The 17,500-nt window shown below is 39.8% G+C and overlaps 1 protein-coding gene across 1 annotated transcript in view; it reads left to right on the forward strand.

Moving 5' to 3' along the window:
- LOC137980584 (uncharacterized) overlaps positions 1-12,700 on the forward strand; it is a 131,965-nt gene extending 119,265 nt beyond the window's left edge. Inside the window, exons 6-10 of the mRNA XM_068828041.1 lie at positions 4,419-4,517; positions 5,899-6,045; positions 9,667-9,774; positions 10,661-10,838; positions 11,341-12,700. Of these exons, the coding sequence (XP_068684142.1) occupies positions 4,419-4,517; positions 5,899-6,045; positions 9,667-9,774; positions 10,661-10,838; positions 11,341-11,528 (720 nt within the window). The 3' untranslated portion in view covers positions 11,529-12,700. The remainder of the gene's footprint in view (positions 1-4,418; positions 4,518-5,898; positions 6,046-9,666; positions 9,775-10,660; positions 10,839-11,340) is intronic.
- Positions 12,701-17,500: the final 4,800 nt, after the last annotated feature.

Genomic DNA, 17,500 nt, shown 5'->3' on the forward strand with positions numbered 1-17,500 from the left:
CCTAACCAACATCCAACATCCTTTTATGGATACAAGGGGGAAATAAATTCATTTTTAAAAGGAATTATTTGTTCCGTAGGAATTTTTAAATAGTCGAATTTCTTACTGGAAAGTAAGAAACCGAACGCTCGTCTGGGAATGAAAATTTAACTGCTTTAACTTTGTTCCATTCTTTTCGTCTTTGGGGAGGAGCTTTGTATTGGCAGTCCAGTGAAAAAAATTCGAGTGCGCCACTTAACACATAAGGAATGAATGAATCCCAGAGAGCTATTGATTTCTCAATATTTCATATTTTGATTTTCTGTCTGAGTTATTAAGCATTTTAGACTGACTAAAAGATGATGTTCGATCTATGAATCCGTGACTTTTGGTCAAATAGTCACTGAGTTTATTCCTGATTTTTAATTTCGGTTCATTGGAGTTAATGACTAACAAAACGTGCGTAAGAAGCCGTGTTGAGGTGAAGTAATTTTAAGAAGTGATCCTTCACTTTGTTTCGGACTGTTTCCTGGCTTAAAGGGATGTTATTCTCTAAAAATACGAAATCCGGCCTCGGTGAAACATTAAAGTAAACGATGCATTGACCAAGCCGCTCAGCACTGGCTACGTGCATTTCTTTTGAGTTCTGATTGGTTTATTGCGTTTCTATCTGTACAGTTATTTCCTGGATGTCTCGATAAACATTAACAGAATGCAGCCAAATTAATAATTAACATACAAATTAATACAATTTAAAAAGAAAAGTCCGAGATTTCACGTACAACCATTTTTTTTTTAATTTATTTGTTTTCCTTAGAACGTGAGAGGTTTGAATCAGGTTAACTGAAATCAGGAAATTTTGTATGTTTTTCCAAAAAAACATTTGTAACAGGACAATCCCAGAACAAGTGAAATAGGGTTTCCTGAGCATTTTGACAGAAGCTACATAAATCTATGTCAGAGAACTTAATTTTAAATAAAAAGGAATTTGTGGCAATTCTTCTGTGAAGAAACTTAATTAAAAACTGAAAGTTCCTGAGTTTTGTGCTTAATATACATTTCCTAGGTAATAAATATCTTCAGATTCACAGTCCCTAAGCCATTTCGCTTGGCTTTTCTCAGGGCAGGTAAATTTCTTATCTCTGTAGATCTTGTATGCCAGTTGGCTCGGCTCTTTGGAAGAATTTAGCAGTGCCAATACATTTTTTGGGTTTGGGTCGTCTGGCAGCCTCAATTTTAATGTCTTAAAAGCACACTGAATAGCTGAAGCCACTCCGTAATATTCAAGAAAGGAAACGTTAGGGCACCATGCCGTTAAATAAGGCTGTGTAGCCCCATTCAGCCGCCCAAAGCCGAAAGAAATTCTTTGTACAATGAATGAGCCTCTTGCAACATGTAAATTGAAAATTGTTTCTTCAGTAAGCCACTGGAATATTTCTCTTCCATCGGTAGAAAATAAACTTTGGAGGGCACCAAGGAAAACATAATAACCGCGCTTCGTATTTCTAACCTACTAACCGTAATTGTTTAATGACAGACTCTTCAATTGTAAAACACCTTTTGTCGAAAATTAGCTTGTTCGCGTATTTTCGGTGGCAAGCGATGTAAGCAGGAAATTGCCAAACAGTAGCTCTGAACGGAGACATGTGCATGGAAGAAAATAATCGACTTTTGCTGCATGATTGGTTCTTGCGTCAAAGTACAAAAAGTAGCCTGTTCGAGCACCTTGGTATAAAGTTTTTACTCGAAAACGCACTCCTTCTAATGTCACGACAACACAATTTTGAAATTGACTCTACGAAACCAGGGATATTTTCTAACACTTAGAGAATGATTTCAAAGTGCTAATGTATGGACTTCGCGTTTCCAGAAAATTTAACATTATGTTATTTCTCGTTCAGTATACGTATACATGTATAATGCAAGGCCTTTGAATGGTCAGTCCGATATACATTGAAAAAAGTGAACTGATTCCATTCTGTCGGCTCTTCATTATGCTGACAGAGCACCTAAAATTGCTGTTCATGATTTGCTAACTTAGCAACGTAAAAGGAACTTTAACTAAAAAATAAAGCCAAGACTGGCTCAATGCCACAGAGCCTAGGAGTCCATTTCAAAATTGTGTTGTCGTGACATTAGAAGGCGCGAACGGCTACTTTTTGTACTTTGACGCAAGAACCAAATCATGCAGAAAAATGAATTATTTCCTTCCATGCACATGTCTTCGTTCAGAGCTACTGTTTGGCAATTTCCTTCTTACATCGCTTGCCACCGAAAATACGCGAACAAGCTAATTAATTTTCGACAAAAGCTGTTTTACAATTGAAGAGTCTGTCATTAAACAATTACGGTTATTAGGTTAGAAATACGAAATTAATTATGGTGTGATACAAAGGAAGTGAAAATCAATCTGGCTTGCAATTTTTCAAAGGAAAACCGAATTTATCTCCCACAACAGGGATCAATTTGCCCAATGGGCATCCCATAATATATTTCGCAGAACAATAGAATCCAAGATGGCCGTCGTTTCGGTAAAAAGATCCATTACTGGGGTCAATGATTGATGAAACCGGTGTTACAACAGGGTTAATTATTTAAAAGTGGAAGCTTAGAAAAAGTAATATTAGCATTTACCTTCTTCGAGCATTACGCTCCCGTGCAAGCTGAAAGGGAAACAATGTTTGTACGTAAATTCTCGGACTTTTCTTTTTTAAATTGTATTATATTGTATGTTAATTATAAATTTGCCTGCATTCTGTTAATGTTTATCGAGACATCCAGGAAATAACTGTACAGATAGAAACGCAATGAACCAATCAGAACTCAAAAGAAATGCACGTAGCCAGTGCTGAGCGGCTTGGCCACTGCATCGTTTACTTTCAGCAAGGCCGGATTTCGTATTTTTAGAAAACAACATCCCTTTAAGCCAGGAATTTTGACTTAAAAGTAATTTATTCTGCGCTCGAAAGCAATTTATTCTTTGCTTCTAATACTTCATCCGGCGTTTGTAATCCTGAGAATTTTGTAAATCCAGTTATATCCAAGTTACGCAGCAAACAGTCCGAAGCAAAGTGAAGGATAACTTCTTAAAATTACTTCACTTCACCACAGCAGCTTACGCACGTTTTGTTAGTTATTAACTCCAATAAACCGAAATTAAAAATCAGGAATCAAGTCAGTGACTATTTGACCAAAAGTCACGGATTCATAGATCTAACTTCACCTTTTAGTCAGTGTAAAATGCCTAATAAGTCAGACAGAAGATCAAAATGTCAAATATTGAGAAATTAATTGTTCTGTGGGATTCATGTGTAATGTCGCGCACTCGAATTTTTTTTCACTGAACTGTCAATGCAAAGCCCCTGCCCCATTATGAAAAGAATGCACAAAGAAAAACTGTGCTTCTCGAACAAAATTAAAACAGTTAAATTTTCATTCCCATATGAGCGTTCGCCTTTCACCGAAACGATGTGTCTTTGAAAATTAATTCGTTCCAAATTGATTTTTAAAACGTCCTTTTCCAGTAAGAAATTCGACTATTTAAAAATTCCTACGGAACAAATTATTACGTACTTTTAAAAATGAATTTATTTCCCCCTTGTATCCATAAAAGGATGTTGGATGTTGGTTAGGAATTAACGCTTGTTCGTAAAACGAACGTTTTCACAACTCACCATATGTAAATTATTAACTGTGGTCAATGATTGATGAAACCGGTGTTACAACAGGGTTAATTATTTGAAAGTGGAAGCTTAGAAAAAGTAATATTAGAATTGACCCTCTTCAAGCATTACGCTCACGTGCAAGCTGAAAGGGAAACAATTTTAAAAATTCATCAAATTCCAGGAACTAGTTCGAGCGAGGCTGAGCACATAAAAATCCGCGATCGGTCATCATTTTGCATTGGCTTTGAGAGGAGCTATCTGAAAGGAGAGAAGCAAGTATCAAGCAGACGAAATCAAACACGCAGCTGAGAAGTTACAGAGAACTTAAAAATGGTGGACGTAAGTACACAGTTCTTTATCAAAGTTTTTTAATTTAAACTGGAAGCCTGGCCTCCATAGGACACTTACATTAGCTTTTTGAATTAGTTTCAGTGTTTTATCTCTTTTTGACGGAGTATTTTTCGTCAGTTTCATTTCCTAGTTGCGACTTGGAAAGAGGAAACCTCCTCTCTATTTCTAAGACTAAAGGGTTTTAAATAATTCCGAAAATGCACTTGTCTCATGCCATCAAAATTCGAAGGTGTGTCACCAGTAAATGTTTTACAGTTTCAAATTTAAAATACTCTTTAGGCACCGTTAGTCAGGTAAGTGATTTCAGTGTGGAACGATTAATAGTATTTCGAGTCCTATATGCTTTTCCTGGCAAGGTGTAAAAATATTTGGATCCTTTTTAGAAACGATGCTGAATGTAACGTTTCTTTTCTTTTTCTACAGAAACGGACCCTTGTCAAGTGCCAAGTGGCACTCATATTTCTCTGGGTTTTTGCTTCTGCAAACGTGGCACGTGCAAATGAAAATTCTCCCTCTAAAAAGGTGAGTTTATTTCTGTTATTTTACTGCATGTTGCTGCATGTTAGCTTCAAATTTAAAAGATTTAAAAGATTTAAAATCCGGCAGAAAAAAATCTCGCTGGCAAAGTTAGATACCAGGAAGAGAGCTAAACAGAAAACAATGGGGGAAAAGTTTTGTTGGTTAAGCACTAACAATGATTCAAGAGGAGAAAAATATCGACTGACAGACTGAACGGCCGGCTGATTAATAGTTTGATCAAATTGATTCGTTGATTAATTTTATTGACTGGATCGTCGATAGATGCTTTTTTGTTCTATTTCATTTTTAACAGTAAAGAAAGCAGTTATTTTGCACGCTATGTCTGCTCTTTGGTTATCTGTATTTGGGCAAGTTACGTTGCTAGTTATTTGCGCTCAATTGATGTAATTTAAATATTCGTGTTCTGACGAATGAAGTCATGGTCTGTTTAACGAATAGATTCCATGTGTTTAGGTTTAAGCAAGGCTCCAGCACTTGACTAAGTAGCCTGACTTCTGGCTGTTATTCACAATTGTGGTCTCATTCACACAGACGTCCTTCAAGGTAATCCTTCCAAGCCAACCACATGCTGGAAAGGTCAGACCACAACACCGGGAACACTGTCCCCTACTCTTTTCAAATAGTGTGTGGGATCTTTAACATCCCACAGAGTTAATGAACAAGGGTTGTGAGACGGGACCTCCGGCTTATCGTCCTTATCCGAGAAGACTTGAAAGTCTAAACATTTGCAGATGTATTTACAAAGGCAGCACTTTCTCCTCAGTTATTTAAAGACTCTCAGTGTTGGTCCGGTCGGAGTTGAACTCACGACCTTCCGCGTGACAGCACAGGCTCAACCAACTGAGCAACCGGTGCGCGTCTGAACCACCGGTGTTGCCGTGCGTCTGTTCAGTAACAGATCACAGATGACGTCAAAATGTGGCACACGACAAAAAAGTGGCACACGAGGCGATAGCCGAGCGTGTAACTGATGTTCTTACCACATTTTGACGTTTTCTGCCGTGATCGATTACTGATCAGACACACGGCAACATGGAATCTATTTGTTTTATTTAAAAAATAATTAAACTTAATTCGCATAAAAGCTGATGGTGACGTCAATAGTGCGTCTGTCCTCTAATAGATCATAGGCAAGAACCAATCTCAATGCGAGAATAACTTGGGTTATTATATAATTCGCTATAGTCTAGAATATAGTACGCATCCATCCTCTCCAAAGAACTTGAAGGTTATCTGGTTGGATAATTTCCGTCTACCCTAACCAGCCTATGGGCTGCTTCGCTGAATCTGATCGGACCACGGTGATTTGACCGCCTGGAATAATAATGATAACTAATGTTATGATATTCACTTTATGTCTCAGGTCGTGGAGTACAACGTTAGGATCACTGAGACTGGCGAACAGTACAACGAGACGATCGAGGTTGACACGGAGAGTCAGACAGAGGTGTTTAAAGTTCCGGCACATAACAACGTGCAGCACAGCAACGTTATGCACGATTTCAAGATGGTAAGCCTGTGGCTACAAACGGGTAAATCTGTTAAGGTGGCTCGATTAAATTTTTCAGTAGTGATACCTTCTATCACGAAATATTTGGCTCTCAGCTGTGCACATCCCTGGTCGGGGACACGAGAGAGCGGCGGAAATCGAGCCTAGCGTGTTCTCAGATAATTACGAGTGGATGTTAAACAAACACTCGTTTGACGAGATCCTGTTGCGCCACCCCGGCCTCGGTTTCGACTTGTTTGCAGATCTTTTAAAAACACTCCAGGAGATGGAAAGTCACACGTTTAATAGTAGAAGATCAAAGTTTAAGATGACGTGATTCGCATATAATCATTCAGCGGCAATACAATGTAACTCCAGTCAAACTAGTCAACCAACATGGACGCCGAGGACGATGAACTTTTAATAGGTGTTAGCATTCTGCTTCTGTTGTCTTTACTTAAACGTAGAATTGTTGCTAGATCAAAGAAGAAACGTCGCTTTTGGGTGCGGAAAGTCTTAAGACAGAGAGAAACCTATGGGGCTTTCCATACATTATTTAATGAGCTACGACTTTTTGATTGATAATACTTCTACAGGTGAGTCAAAAGATAGATGTTTACACGTTTATCAGGCTTGTTACTTAAAATTTGTCCGAATAGTCATGGTAGAAAGAAAAAGAGTGGTTGTTACTCTTGTGCTTTTGCATGTACTGAATTTATGTCGTTTATGCTTGTGCTTGTATGTCGTCTATGCTTGTGCTTGTTTCGCTAACACCTCGACATGCATCAAAGAACCGATGAAAGCCTTGACAGCGGGCATAGGTGTTTCCTTTAGAAAGCGGAGTTGATGCCACCACATTGTTCGCACAAAAAGATTTCTGAAATTCCAAATTGTCTTTTTTTCCATGTTCGTTCTCACCGTTCATCCATATTCAGGTGACTCTTGCAGTTGGATAGTGTGCGATTTTTCACTTGAATCGTCTTCGTTCACTGGCGCGGAAGATGTCGAGCAGCTGCTCTCACTTTCAGGTGATGGTACTGGTACACTGGAAACTGTTGGTCTGTGCTCGATATGCACAGAAAGCCATTCGAGATTTATAAATTCACATGGAATGGGGACGGCGTCTCGACCATATCCAGATGGAACACTCTTTCGGTAGCGTCCACACGTGGTTCTTACGTTGCGAAACTTCTTCTGAGCAGCTGCTGGGGAAATGCTGAAATTTCTTCTACTTTGAACCAGGCATTAATCTTCTTGAACTTGTCTTTGAATTCTTTGCTAAAGCGATTGAACAAACAAACTAATTTCCTCCATAAACTGTCAATTTCACCTTCGGTCTTGTCAAAACACACGCACGTGTAAAAGTTAATAAACAACTGGTTGTCATGGTATCATGCCGCTGCAGTGTTGCACACTAGAAAAACATAGCATTATGGGACACATTCCAATCGCATGATCGCAGAACTTTGTTCGCGTTTGGTTAACGTTGCACTTGATCCCATCCGATCGCACCGAAATAGAACATGGTCCTATTCCTGCGATCACCCGCGATCGCGATCGCGATCGCGATCGCACAGCTGTTCACATATAATCGCAGACGATCGCTGGCAATCGAGTGCGATCGTCTGCGATCATGTGAACCAGGCTTTACAGTCGATTTTCTGGAATTCTTTCAGTTTTTTCGCACCACAGTTCATGAAGCGTACAGTTCACACAGAGTTCTTCAATGTATAAAGTTTGATTAAATTCTAAGAGAGCGTTTTCAAGAAATATGAGACTAAAGTTTCTGGTTATTCAAACGAAACAAAACAAATTTATTTGACCGAGTTGTTGCAATTTATATTTAACGAGCTCATGGAGTATCCGTTTGGAGCTTTTGTTATCCCTGCATCTACGAGTGAGCTTTACTGAAAAGTTGACTGAAATAACTTTATTTTATTCCGAAAAACATGATTTTCAATGGCGGTGTGTATTTTGGCCTTTTGTGTACACTTTGCGACGTTGTTTAGTAAAATTTCATGATATAAGAACTCGTTGATAATTTTTCTTCAAACTTTTTCATAAATTCTTTGAACAACCTTAAATTTAATGCATATTGAAATAATATAAGGCGGTCAAACAATGAAATAATATTGGTTAACATTTCCCTCTAAACTTTGATTGTTTCTTTTTTCTCTCATTTTGCATATCCATTGTTCAGAATTTTCAATAAAGCGTAAAATTCCGCAGCACCACGAGTTTCCGGCAACAAAGGATTGCCTGATGACTCGTATATTTGGCAAGTCTACCGGAAGTGCCACTGCTCCTTGTTAGTTTAATCTTGATGATGATTAGAGCAACAACAAGTTTAATACCAGTAAATACACAGAACTATATATAACGAAACGAAGAGTTAAAAACATTCGGTATTGGCAACCCAGAAATAACTAAAAAGCCACTCCAGCTGGGTTGCCAAAACATCCTGATATGCAGATTTCTGTAATCCGCTCGAGCTGTCCGAAAGCAATTATATGTTGAAATACTCAATCGAGTCATCTTAACTTAGAATGGCGCAGAAGAGATCTAAAAAAGAACTTGGGATTTTAAAGTCCTGGACAAAATAAAATTTACTTAAACTTTACGTAAAAAAGCAACCTTTGCTGATCACACCTTTTAAAGGGGGCAGTACGTCAAAATTTTGGGAAGGCTAGGCTGAGGAAAAATAAGGGGTACACTTACCAAAACAGACTGTCCCTGACACAAGAGCACTCTAGGTTGTAGCGTTGTGTTTAGGTTCCCATCTTTTAATTATTAACCTCAAACCCAATGAACCTCAACCTTGTAATTTTTCACCCCAAAATTTCAAATCCTTCCACCCTCATTTCTTTCTACTTAATATCCCCTAAAAATCACTAAACTATTCATGAAAATGAAGGCATCGTGGTTGCGACCTAATTGAGGAATTTTGGGATTGCTTGAAATCCTTTCAAAATAATTCCCAAAAACCGCATAAAGCGTGGAGATAAGTCCATTTGACCATACTGAACACTTAACAACGAAATTCAGGCTTCAAAAGAAAGGCTCTAAGGCTGTTTTGGTGTCTTATAGAGCCGTTTTCAATAAGTGTCGAAAGTAATTTCGTGATTGTCTTGGTTTGGAATTCCGGGCCTACACTTTGCGACTGGCTCAAAAATGTCTACCAACTTTCTTAACCAATCAGAGCAGCAAAACCAGAACCAATCATGACTTGCTTGAACGTATTTTGCTTTGCTTGGTGCCGGCTTCACGTATTTGCTGAGTGTTTGGCTTGGTTCATTGCGTTTCTCACAGTTTCATCTGCTCTGATTCGAATTCGTCACAGTAATTACTTTGCTTTTGGTTTTACTAAAGTCAATTGAAAATCGTTCTAATCTATAGAAATTTTAATACGTGGCCGGGAAGATTTCAGAATCTCCAAGGACTCTCCAAAAAACTAAGTGAACTAGTGTTTTAATTAAGACAACTTTACCTCGCTTTTAAACACGTCTAAGCTATGGTGAATGGCGTATTTGGCTTTTTGGACGGATGGGAGCGAGCTCCTGAAGCCACACCGACAATGTCTGGTTTACTGCACTCAAGTTGTTGACTCATCTGTTTCAAAACTGTTGTTTTTCATTCCCACAGAATCTGTCCTTGATCAAGCTACCGGAAGAAATGGTGTGTTATCTCGTGCCTCTTGCAAAAGACCTACCTGAGCCAGGAAAACTGATAAGTGATCTTGATCTGAATCAGGTGAATATATGCAAGCTGTTTGCAAAATGAATGGTGTTTAGTACAAGTAGGATATGATTCGTTTCATGTCTTGCCCTTGTTTTTCAAACAATTGTGTTTGGCTTAGCGAAGAGCACCTCCAGCCAGAAATGAAAAATTTGAGAACTAAATGAATTCTTTTTGGAGATACGGGGTCAGACAATAAAGCTTATTTTGAAAAATCCGAGTGGAAAGGCTAAAACATCTAATTTATCGGAAACACCGATAACATTAAGAGCTTTAATATTTTCATCGCAGAATACTTGAAAACGGGTAATGAAAGCTGTCGGTCGGTTGGAACCAGGACGGACGCGTATTTCCATACTTCAACCCGAATTCGATTGATTATCGATGTGAGTCGAATTTGTTGTTGGTTTTCAGCCCTGCTCTGAGAGATTTTCTCTGAGTTCTCCGGTTTTGGCTCCCTTTTCAGAAACCAGCAATTCCAAATTCCAATTACTTCGATCCAGAACAGTGGACACGCGGGAGAGCCGCATGGCGAACGTGCCACTTCTAATCCTGTTATCCGTTATTTTTAATCATTAAATACGGATTAATCATGGATCCAAGAGAGCACAATCCTTGCAAAATTTAATTCATACGGCTCATTCTTGTTATTGGATAGATGTGGGTGATTCGCGCCAAAGGTTACGGTTAAGCAAACTTGTTGGCCATGGTAAATTAAATAAAATGGCTGTCAAGAAAAAGTGGTTAAAATATGCATTCTTCCTTAGCGCTTTTGATTGCCGCATAATGTGGCGCAAGCAATACCTTTGACCGTTGATTTATACAGCGCCCTTACCCGGCAATGCTCTACACCGTAACACGCACCGTTGAGAACTAATTTGAGCTGTTCTAAATCTTACAGGGGAATGACAGCGACGAGACAATAACGCTAAGCAAGTGGACCGTGGGTAAAATGGTACATGCATCTAGTCGAAGTTCCATACTGAGCCCATCTTTGGACAAGTTCTGCGCGGATTTTCCAATATTTTACGCCAAAAAGACGCTGGATTCGATGGAAGCAACAAAGATACAAAACAGTGGTGAGATAAGTGTTTTCGTTATACGCTTCCGGAGAGAACGCTTTCCGTGATTGGCTGAATTTGCTTGCCGTATGCGGATCTTTCAAGTCTGCTGTGCATTATGGGGCTGAATGTGCCATGTTTCGACAAACAGATCGATAAAATCAGAGTCATGAAATGGAATTCGGGAAGACTCAGACAGCGTGACAGTGCACGGCTCATCGTTAACACTTAACAAAGAATATTCTCCTCCTTCGTTAAAGATAACAAAAATCACACAAATAATTTTCCCAAACAGCGTTTCAATCCAAATGACAATTGTTTGCGCCTAGAGATCTGAAGCAGCGGGAGAAAGATTACTTTCCCAAAATTCACGTCGTCTGACTAAACAAATTAATGTTCGCACCAAGCCCGTAGGCACTTTAGTCTCCAAAGAAAAACAGTTTCTGAAGAAATACAGAACACTCTTATAACATGAAACTCAATGCATAACTGAACTTTCCCCCGTTTTTTTTTTCCGCAGGAAAGGAACGTCGAAGACGTCAAACACTATGTAGGGTTTCTTATCGGTGCTACCGGAGGACGTGTTATTCGTACAGGTGTTGCTCCTGGTTTTTCTGTCGTTGGTGTCACCGGGTGTATAACATCTGTTATCGACGCATCATATGCGACAGACGTAACGTTTTCGTTAATTTTAATGAAGTGTTCTGAACTGCTCTGAAGCAAAACTGTATTTTGTTTTACTTTAATTTTGCTATGTCCGACTGCTAGGAAGTTCATAATCCTTTCCTTGCCCCCGTCCTACACAATTGTACTTTTTGTCACTGTTACGATCTGTTACTTAGTTAGAAATTGTTTTGTGGTCGTCTCACTGCAGAGTGATAGAGTACAAAGGTTTATTATTTTGTAGATAGATCGCCTCCAAGGGCTGTTTCTTGCGGTAATCGAGGAATAATTCCTTGGGCCCTGCTTATTGTGAGACTCAGAGAAGCGGTCAGTTATATTTGGCGATGACACGCTCAGAGTTGGCGCATAACTCAGTTTTGTTGTGGTTATTGTTTTTGTTTGTTTGTTTACTTTTGATTTTGAATTTATTCACCGTCGAAAACATTTCCTAGGAAAATTGAGCCTTACTTCCTCACTTATCCTTCACTATACAGGAAGCTTAGAGGACGAATTTGCAAAGCTGTTTGGCTAAAGATCAGTAGTGCAAGCTGTTTATTCTGTTTATTTCTGGTGGATAACTTCAAAACCAATAACCTAGTCTGCACATTTAATTTATACCATGCTTAGCAGCGAGGAATTAGCATAATTTACTTATAATTGCCGGTAACTTGATAGTTGGTATGTGTGTCTCTATCTTAAGCTTTCTCATAATTAGATCCATGTAACCGTAGTGTTAGTTTTTCAAGTTGTAAAGGCAGTTTCCATCGAAGATGAGTTGATGTGTTCAGTTAATATTGGTAAGCGTCGCTTAATAGACCTTTTCGGCTAGTACATTTTGTTTTCCCAATACAGACCATGTGATAATACTCAGGAGGCTTGGTCCTTTGTTTTGTTCATTAAAAAGAGTGCATGCAGGCATATTCATGCTTGCATGCCCTCATTTTAACGAACAAAACAAAAGACCAAACCTCCTGAGTATTATCACATGATCTGTATTGGGAAAACAAAATGTACAAGCCGAAAAGGTCTATTAAGTTGCCTTGAAAATACGCTCGGAAGGTATCTGAGAAGTTCTGATTAGCACGGTGACCTTGTGCTTTTGGATGTGGCTTTTGTCATCCTAAACGCCAAGGAACGACTCATTTCTTCCCTTTCTTTTAAAATTGTAATTTACAACGTTTGTCCTTGCTTTGATTAAAGTAAATTACAGAGCAAAAGTTGTCTTGTTGTAAGAGTTTGTTTACAAGGCCTCACATTCCAAGCTTTGCGATTAAACACAAACCGCACAAAACAGAGGGTTACCCAGGAGGGAGGGTTGCGGTGGTTGCATCCCCTTCCTTAGTGTTAAAAACTTGCAAAGTTGCTTTATTGAATAGGTTTTTGTCGAACAAGTTGTTGTCGAAACTCAATCCATCAAAGGCAAGCGGTCCTTATCATACCTAATTGGTTACTACGCGAATACGCTGATCTCCTCGCTTATCCAGTTAGTAAGATAATAAGTCCTCTTTCGTTGAACAACGTCTACCTCACACGTGGAAACTTGCCAGTGTGTCACCATTACCTAAGAAGAAACCAGTAAATGACTTAAAGAAAGATCTAAGACCCATCTCTTTAACTTCATGTCTATCGAAAGTTGCTGAAGATTGTATCGTGGCTGATTATGTGAAACCTGCTGTCTTAAAAGTTCTCGATCCAAATCAGTATGGTGCTATTCCTAAGTCATCAACAACTCAAGCTTTAATAGACATGGTACATAACTTGGCGATGGGAACTGATGGAAATGGTGTAACAGCTAGAGTGATACTTTTCGACTACCGAAAAGCTTTTGATCTCATAGACCACTCGATCTTGGTAGGCAAGCTGGGTAGATTAGATTTACCGAATAACATCATCAATTGGATTATCGACTTTCTGACAGCTGCTACTAAAATTTTCCAGACTGAAATACGGCCTACCAAACCTCGCTTTCATTTATTAGAACCTAGGTCTTTCCGCGCGTCCGCCATTTTTGAATACGGTGTATTGGCTAATTTTATTGTATTTCACCTCTATTAAGCGGTAACGTAGTCAATTACATACATGTTATTCACCAGCCGGGAGGTCCGTATTGGGAAAAACCGTGCCCGAGGTCTCGAGTACGGCCCGAAGCCGCAGGCCGAGGGCCGTACTCGAGACAGAGGGCACAGTTTTTCCCAATACGGACCGACCAAGGCCGGTGAATAACATTTTTATTTTTTTCTAAATTCTATTTTAAGAAGGTAGGAGAAACTATTAAGAAAAACTGGAAAAGTCATGTTTTTATTTTACACATTGTCTCATCAACGTGTCAACAAATGTACAATAAAATGAATTGGTCGAGTCTCATCGATCGGTTGTTAGTTGTTTTGGCGGGTCACTGCAATTTTTCTTATGCAAGATACACGGGCAAATCTTTTACCATATTTCAAGAGATTTGTATACTCCGAATTCATAAATGGCGGCCAACCTGGGTCGACTGGCGGCCAGACATGACATCGAGGCGTTTTAGGATAAAACACGCATTATCATCAATATACGTGGCCAAATAGAAAATCGGCCTCTTTAAAACACACGCTCAGCGGGCCGCAAAAGACTGACAGCGGGCTGCTAATGCACTATCAGCCCTACAGCTGATTGGTTCTTGCTTCAATTTGTGATATGCCTATTATTTATAGACGATTTTACGCATTTTTTCGGTAATTTTAAACAAGTTCACTGGACTGAGTTGATTCTTTAATAGCTTGTTCAATCAATTCTTACATGATGATTTGAAGTGACTTTGAATTCGTTATTCACTTAGCTTGTATTATTAAAGCTCGCATTCTTGATATCATTTGGCCTTGTTTATTGATAATAATGATAATGACATGACTTTTTTCGGGAATATTGCGCTCGGGCCGCAAATGACACTACGCGGGCGCAAATAAACAATATTCCCGAAAAAAGTCATGTTATTCCCTTATTTACACGCCACCCATGAACAAGTTCAAGTTCCGCAACACTTCCAGGTACAATACACATTGCTATCTTAAAATTAGTGGTTCGTCATTTTTTCTGCATGAAGTAGTGATAGCACTTACAGCGAAAATAAAAGGGCTTGTCGTCACTAATCCATTCTATTCTTAAGATACTCGTCCTCATAGGTTCACAGGCTTCTTTATTTCCACAGATAAAACAATACAAATTAATAATACATGTCACAGAAATGTGGAGTGGAGATTTGCGAGCGAAAACCCACAGGGTTAGTAGTGTTCGCACACCTAATCCAGCATTCATACAAGGTATTAATATTAATATCTAATTTTAAATAGAAGGCAGACATGATAGACTACGTTGTGCAAACCAAGAAATAAAATGAAATAGACTACAATTAGGTTAATTAATAAGTTTGATCTCGCCAGCCTTATTGTGTTATAATCCTTAGTACTCTTTTCTGTAGCAGTAGTAAACAGTTTAATTTAGTCAGGTAGGTACATCCCCATGAGACAGTGCAATACGACAGATGTGAATAATTTAAACTATAATGTCAGATCGTCAGTGAACACACGCCAATGATACAACGTAGGCTGGCACTGCGTGCGGAGGAACGGATACCACATCCCTCCCAAACTAACAAAAGCTTGTAACTATCAAGTTCAATCCAATAACGAAACCTAAATCAACTATTAAGCTAACACATAGTCCTTCAAATATGAAGGCTGGCGCCTTTCCCGTCTGGGTCTCATCACTGCTGGTCTGTCAGCTGGTTGGTTATGCTCTGCTTCTTGTTCTGGTTCAGTTTCTCGTTCCGGAATTATCTCTGCACTGGGTGGCTCCATTGGCTTCTCTGCATTTGCCTTCGTATCTGGCGGGTCGAGTGGTGCACTGGGTGGAGTCCCCTTTTCTGGGGTCTCAATGTCTGGAACTGCCTGTGATGTTTGTACTTCCTCATTCTTCTCTGGTTCATCGGTGGTGTTGATTACTGCATTTGCTAGCTTAAATTGACTGGCATCTCGGCAAATTGTTCGTCCATCTGTCACACGTCAAGTGTCCTAGGCTGTGTCCTAGTTTAACCACTTTCCTCTGAAGTGCTGGTGGTAGTACGATTCGACGTTCTCTGAAGATAAGTCCTTTTGCAACTGATAACTCCTCTTTCACATGTAAGTAGGGTTCAAGGTCTTTGCTCTCTTGTGTTTCTCCCAGTCCCCTTTACTGATCCTCTTGGCTAATCGCTGAATGACCTCATCTTTCCGAGTTTCCTCTCTGATCCGTGTGACGACCACAGCGTGCTCTGCATTCACGTTCCATCTGATGATCTTCTCAGTTTTGTCATGCCCTGTCTCAGGCACGGTGGTGCTGCTATGGCTGCATAATTCTGTATGAAGTTGTCCAGGTAGCCTGCTTTTCCCAGGAAACTTTGTACTGCCTCTTTGTTCTCAGACACTCCGCACTCTTTGACTGCTCTTACACTCGGTGTAGGTGTTGTGCTGTCTCCTGGAGGTAGATGTAATCATCACCCGAGTTACTGCTTGTCTCCTCAGCCTCTGTTGTTTTCTTGACTCGCTCTCTCTTGGTCTCCTTAGATCCCTCTTGAGGTTGGGCACCGATTCTGCAACACGATGCATAATGGTTGTACTTACCACACTTTAAACACTGTTGTCCGTATGCTGGGCAGTTTCGGCCTGGAGGGTGTGCTCCTGTCTTTCCACAGTAACCACAGCTTTTGCCTTTCTTTTTCTCTTCTTTCTTGTGGTCTCGTTTTCCGGGAGGTCGCGGCAGTTTCTTCTTCGAGTTTCTTCTTCTGCCCCACTTGCCACTCTTCGGCGGAAAATCCTCTGAGGCTCATGCCCGACTTTCGATATCTTGAAATCTTCTTTCATATCTTTGACTTGCTGGTTGATGTCTTCTCTTTGACTTGCTTCCTCAAGGAACTGATCGAGGTTCCATTTCTTCTGAATGCTTCTTTTAACCAGCTCGCTGTCCTTGTTGGTTTGTATCAAGTGTTCCAGTATTCTGTCATCTCTTTGCTCGCCGAACTCGCAATCCTTTGATTTTACGCGCAGTCGCGCCGAGTATGTGACAACACTCCCTCCTGCAATTTCAGTGTTTTTGCTTGTTAAACGTGAATTTGGCGTGATGCTTGTTCTTTTTTGGTAAGAAATGACTGTTTAGCTTTCTTTTCAGCTTCTTGTAATCATCGTCTCCGACCACTGACGCTGTCTCTGGTAAGTTACGCGCGAGTTTCTTGATTTCTTTGCCACCGTAAATCTTCAGGACGTTTCACGCGGTCTCTTATTTCTGTGATTTCGAAATACGATGTTTCGTCCTCGAAGTCTTCAATCCATTCTCTCCATGCGCGTCCAACTTCCAGGGGATTTACTGGAATCTTAAATGGCTCTATCTTAAGTGATTTTCCGACGCTGAGTACTCTTATTTCTGTCGGATTTAGCGCGTGTCCTTCGGCTCCTTCTTGGCCTGGCGTAACTGGCATGATTTCTTATCGAGCACGTGGTCTCTTCGCGAGTTCGCTTCGGCGTTTCTTGCTTTCTTTTCTTCTTCTTTCGTCAAAATTTTCGTTCGCTTAAGTGCTATGAGGTCTTAGCCGTTGAATACGCTGACTTTCTCTTCGCTGCAACTGGTTTTCTTCTTGTAATCCGCCATTCTCGTCGCCAAATGTAAGATCGTCAGTGAACACACGCCACATGTTGGTCAGAAAACTGATTTAATACATGTATAATATCACGTGATACAACGTAGGCTGGCACTGCGTGCGGAGGAACGGATACTACATATAATATAAACATTTTAAAAAAATCAAAGTACTACGAGCTTTGTAAATAATACCAACACATAGATCCTCAAGAGGTTTTCCCTTCTTCAAGCTGGTTGGGACCAAATGATGCTTTCAGCCGCTTTCCCCATTAAACTTGTTCTTTTCTACCTCGTAAAAAGCGGCATTTTCTCCATCAGAGAGCACCTAATACTTTTACTTTTCGGGAATTTTTGCCTCAGTTTTGTTT

Source organism: Montipora foliosa, chromosome 1, assembly GCF_036669935.1.
Source record: "Montipora foliosa isolate CH-2021 chromosome 1, ASM3666993v2, whole genome shotgun sequence".
Lineage (NCBI taxonomy): Eukaryota > Metazoa > Cnidaria > Anthozoa > Scleractinia > Acroporidae > Montipora > Montipora foliosa.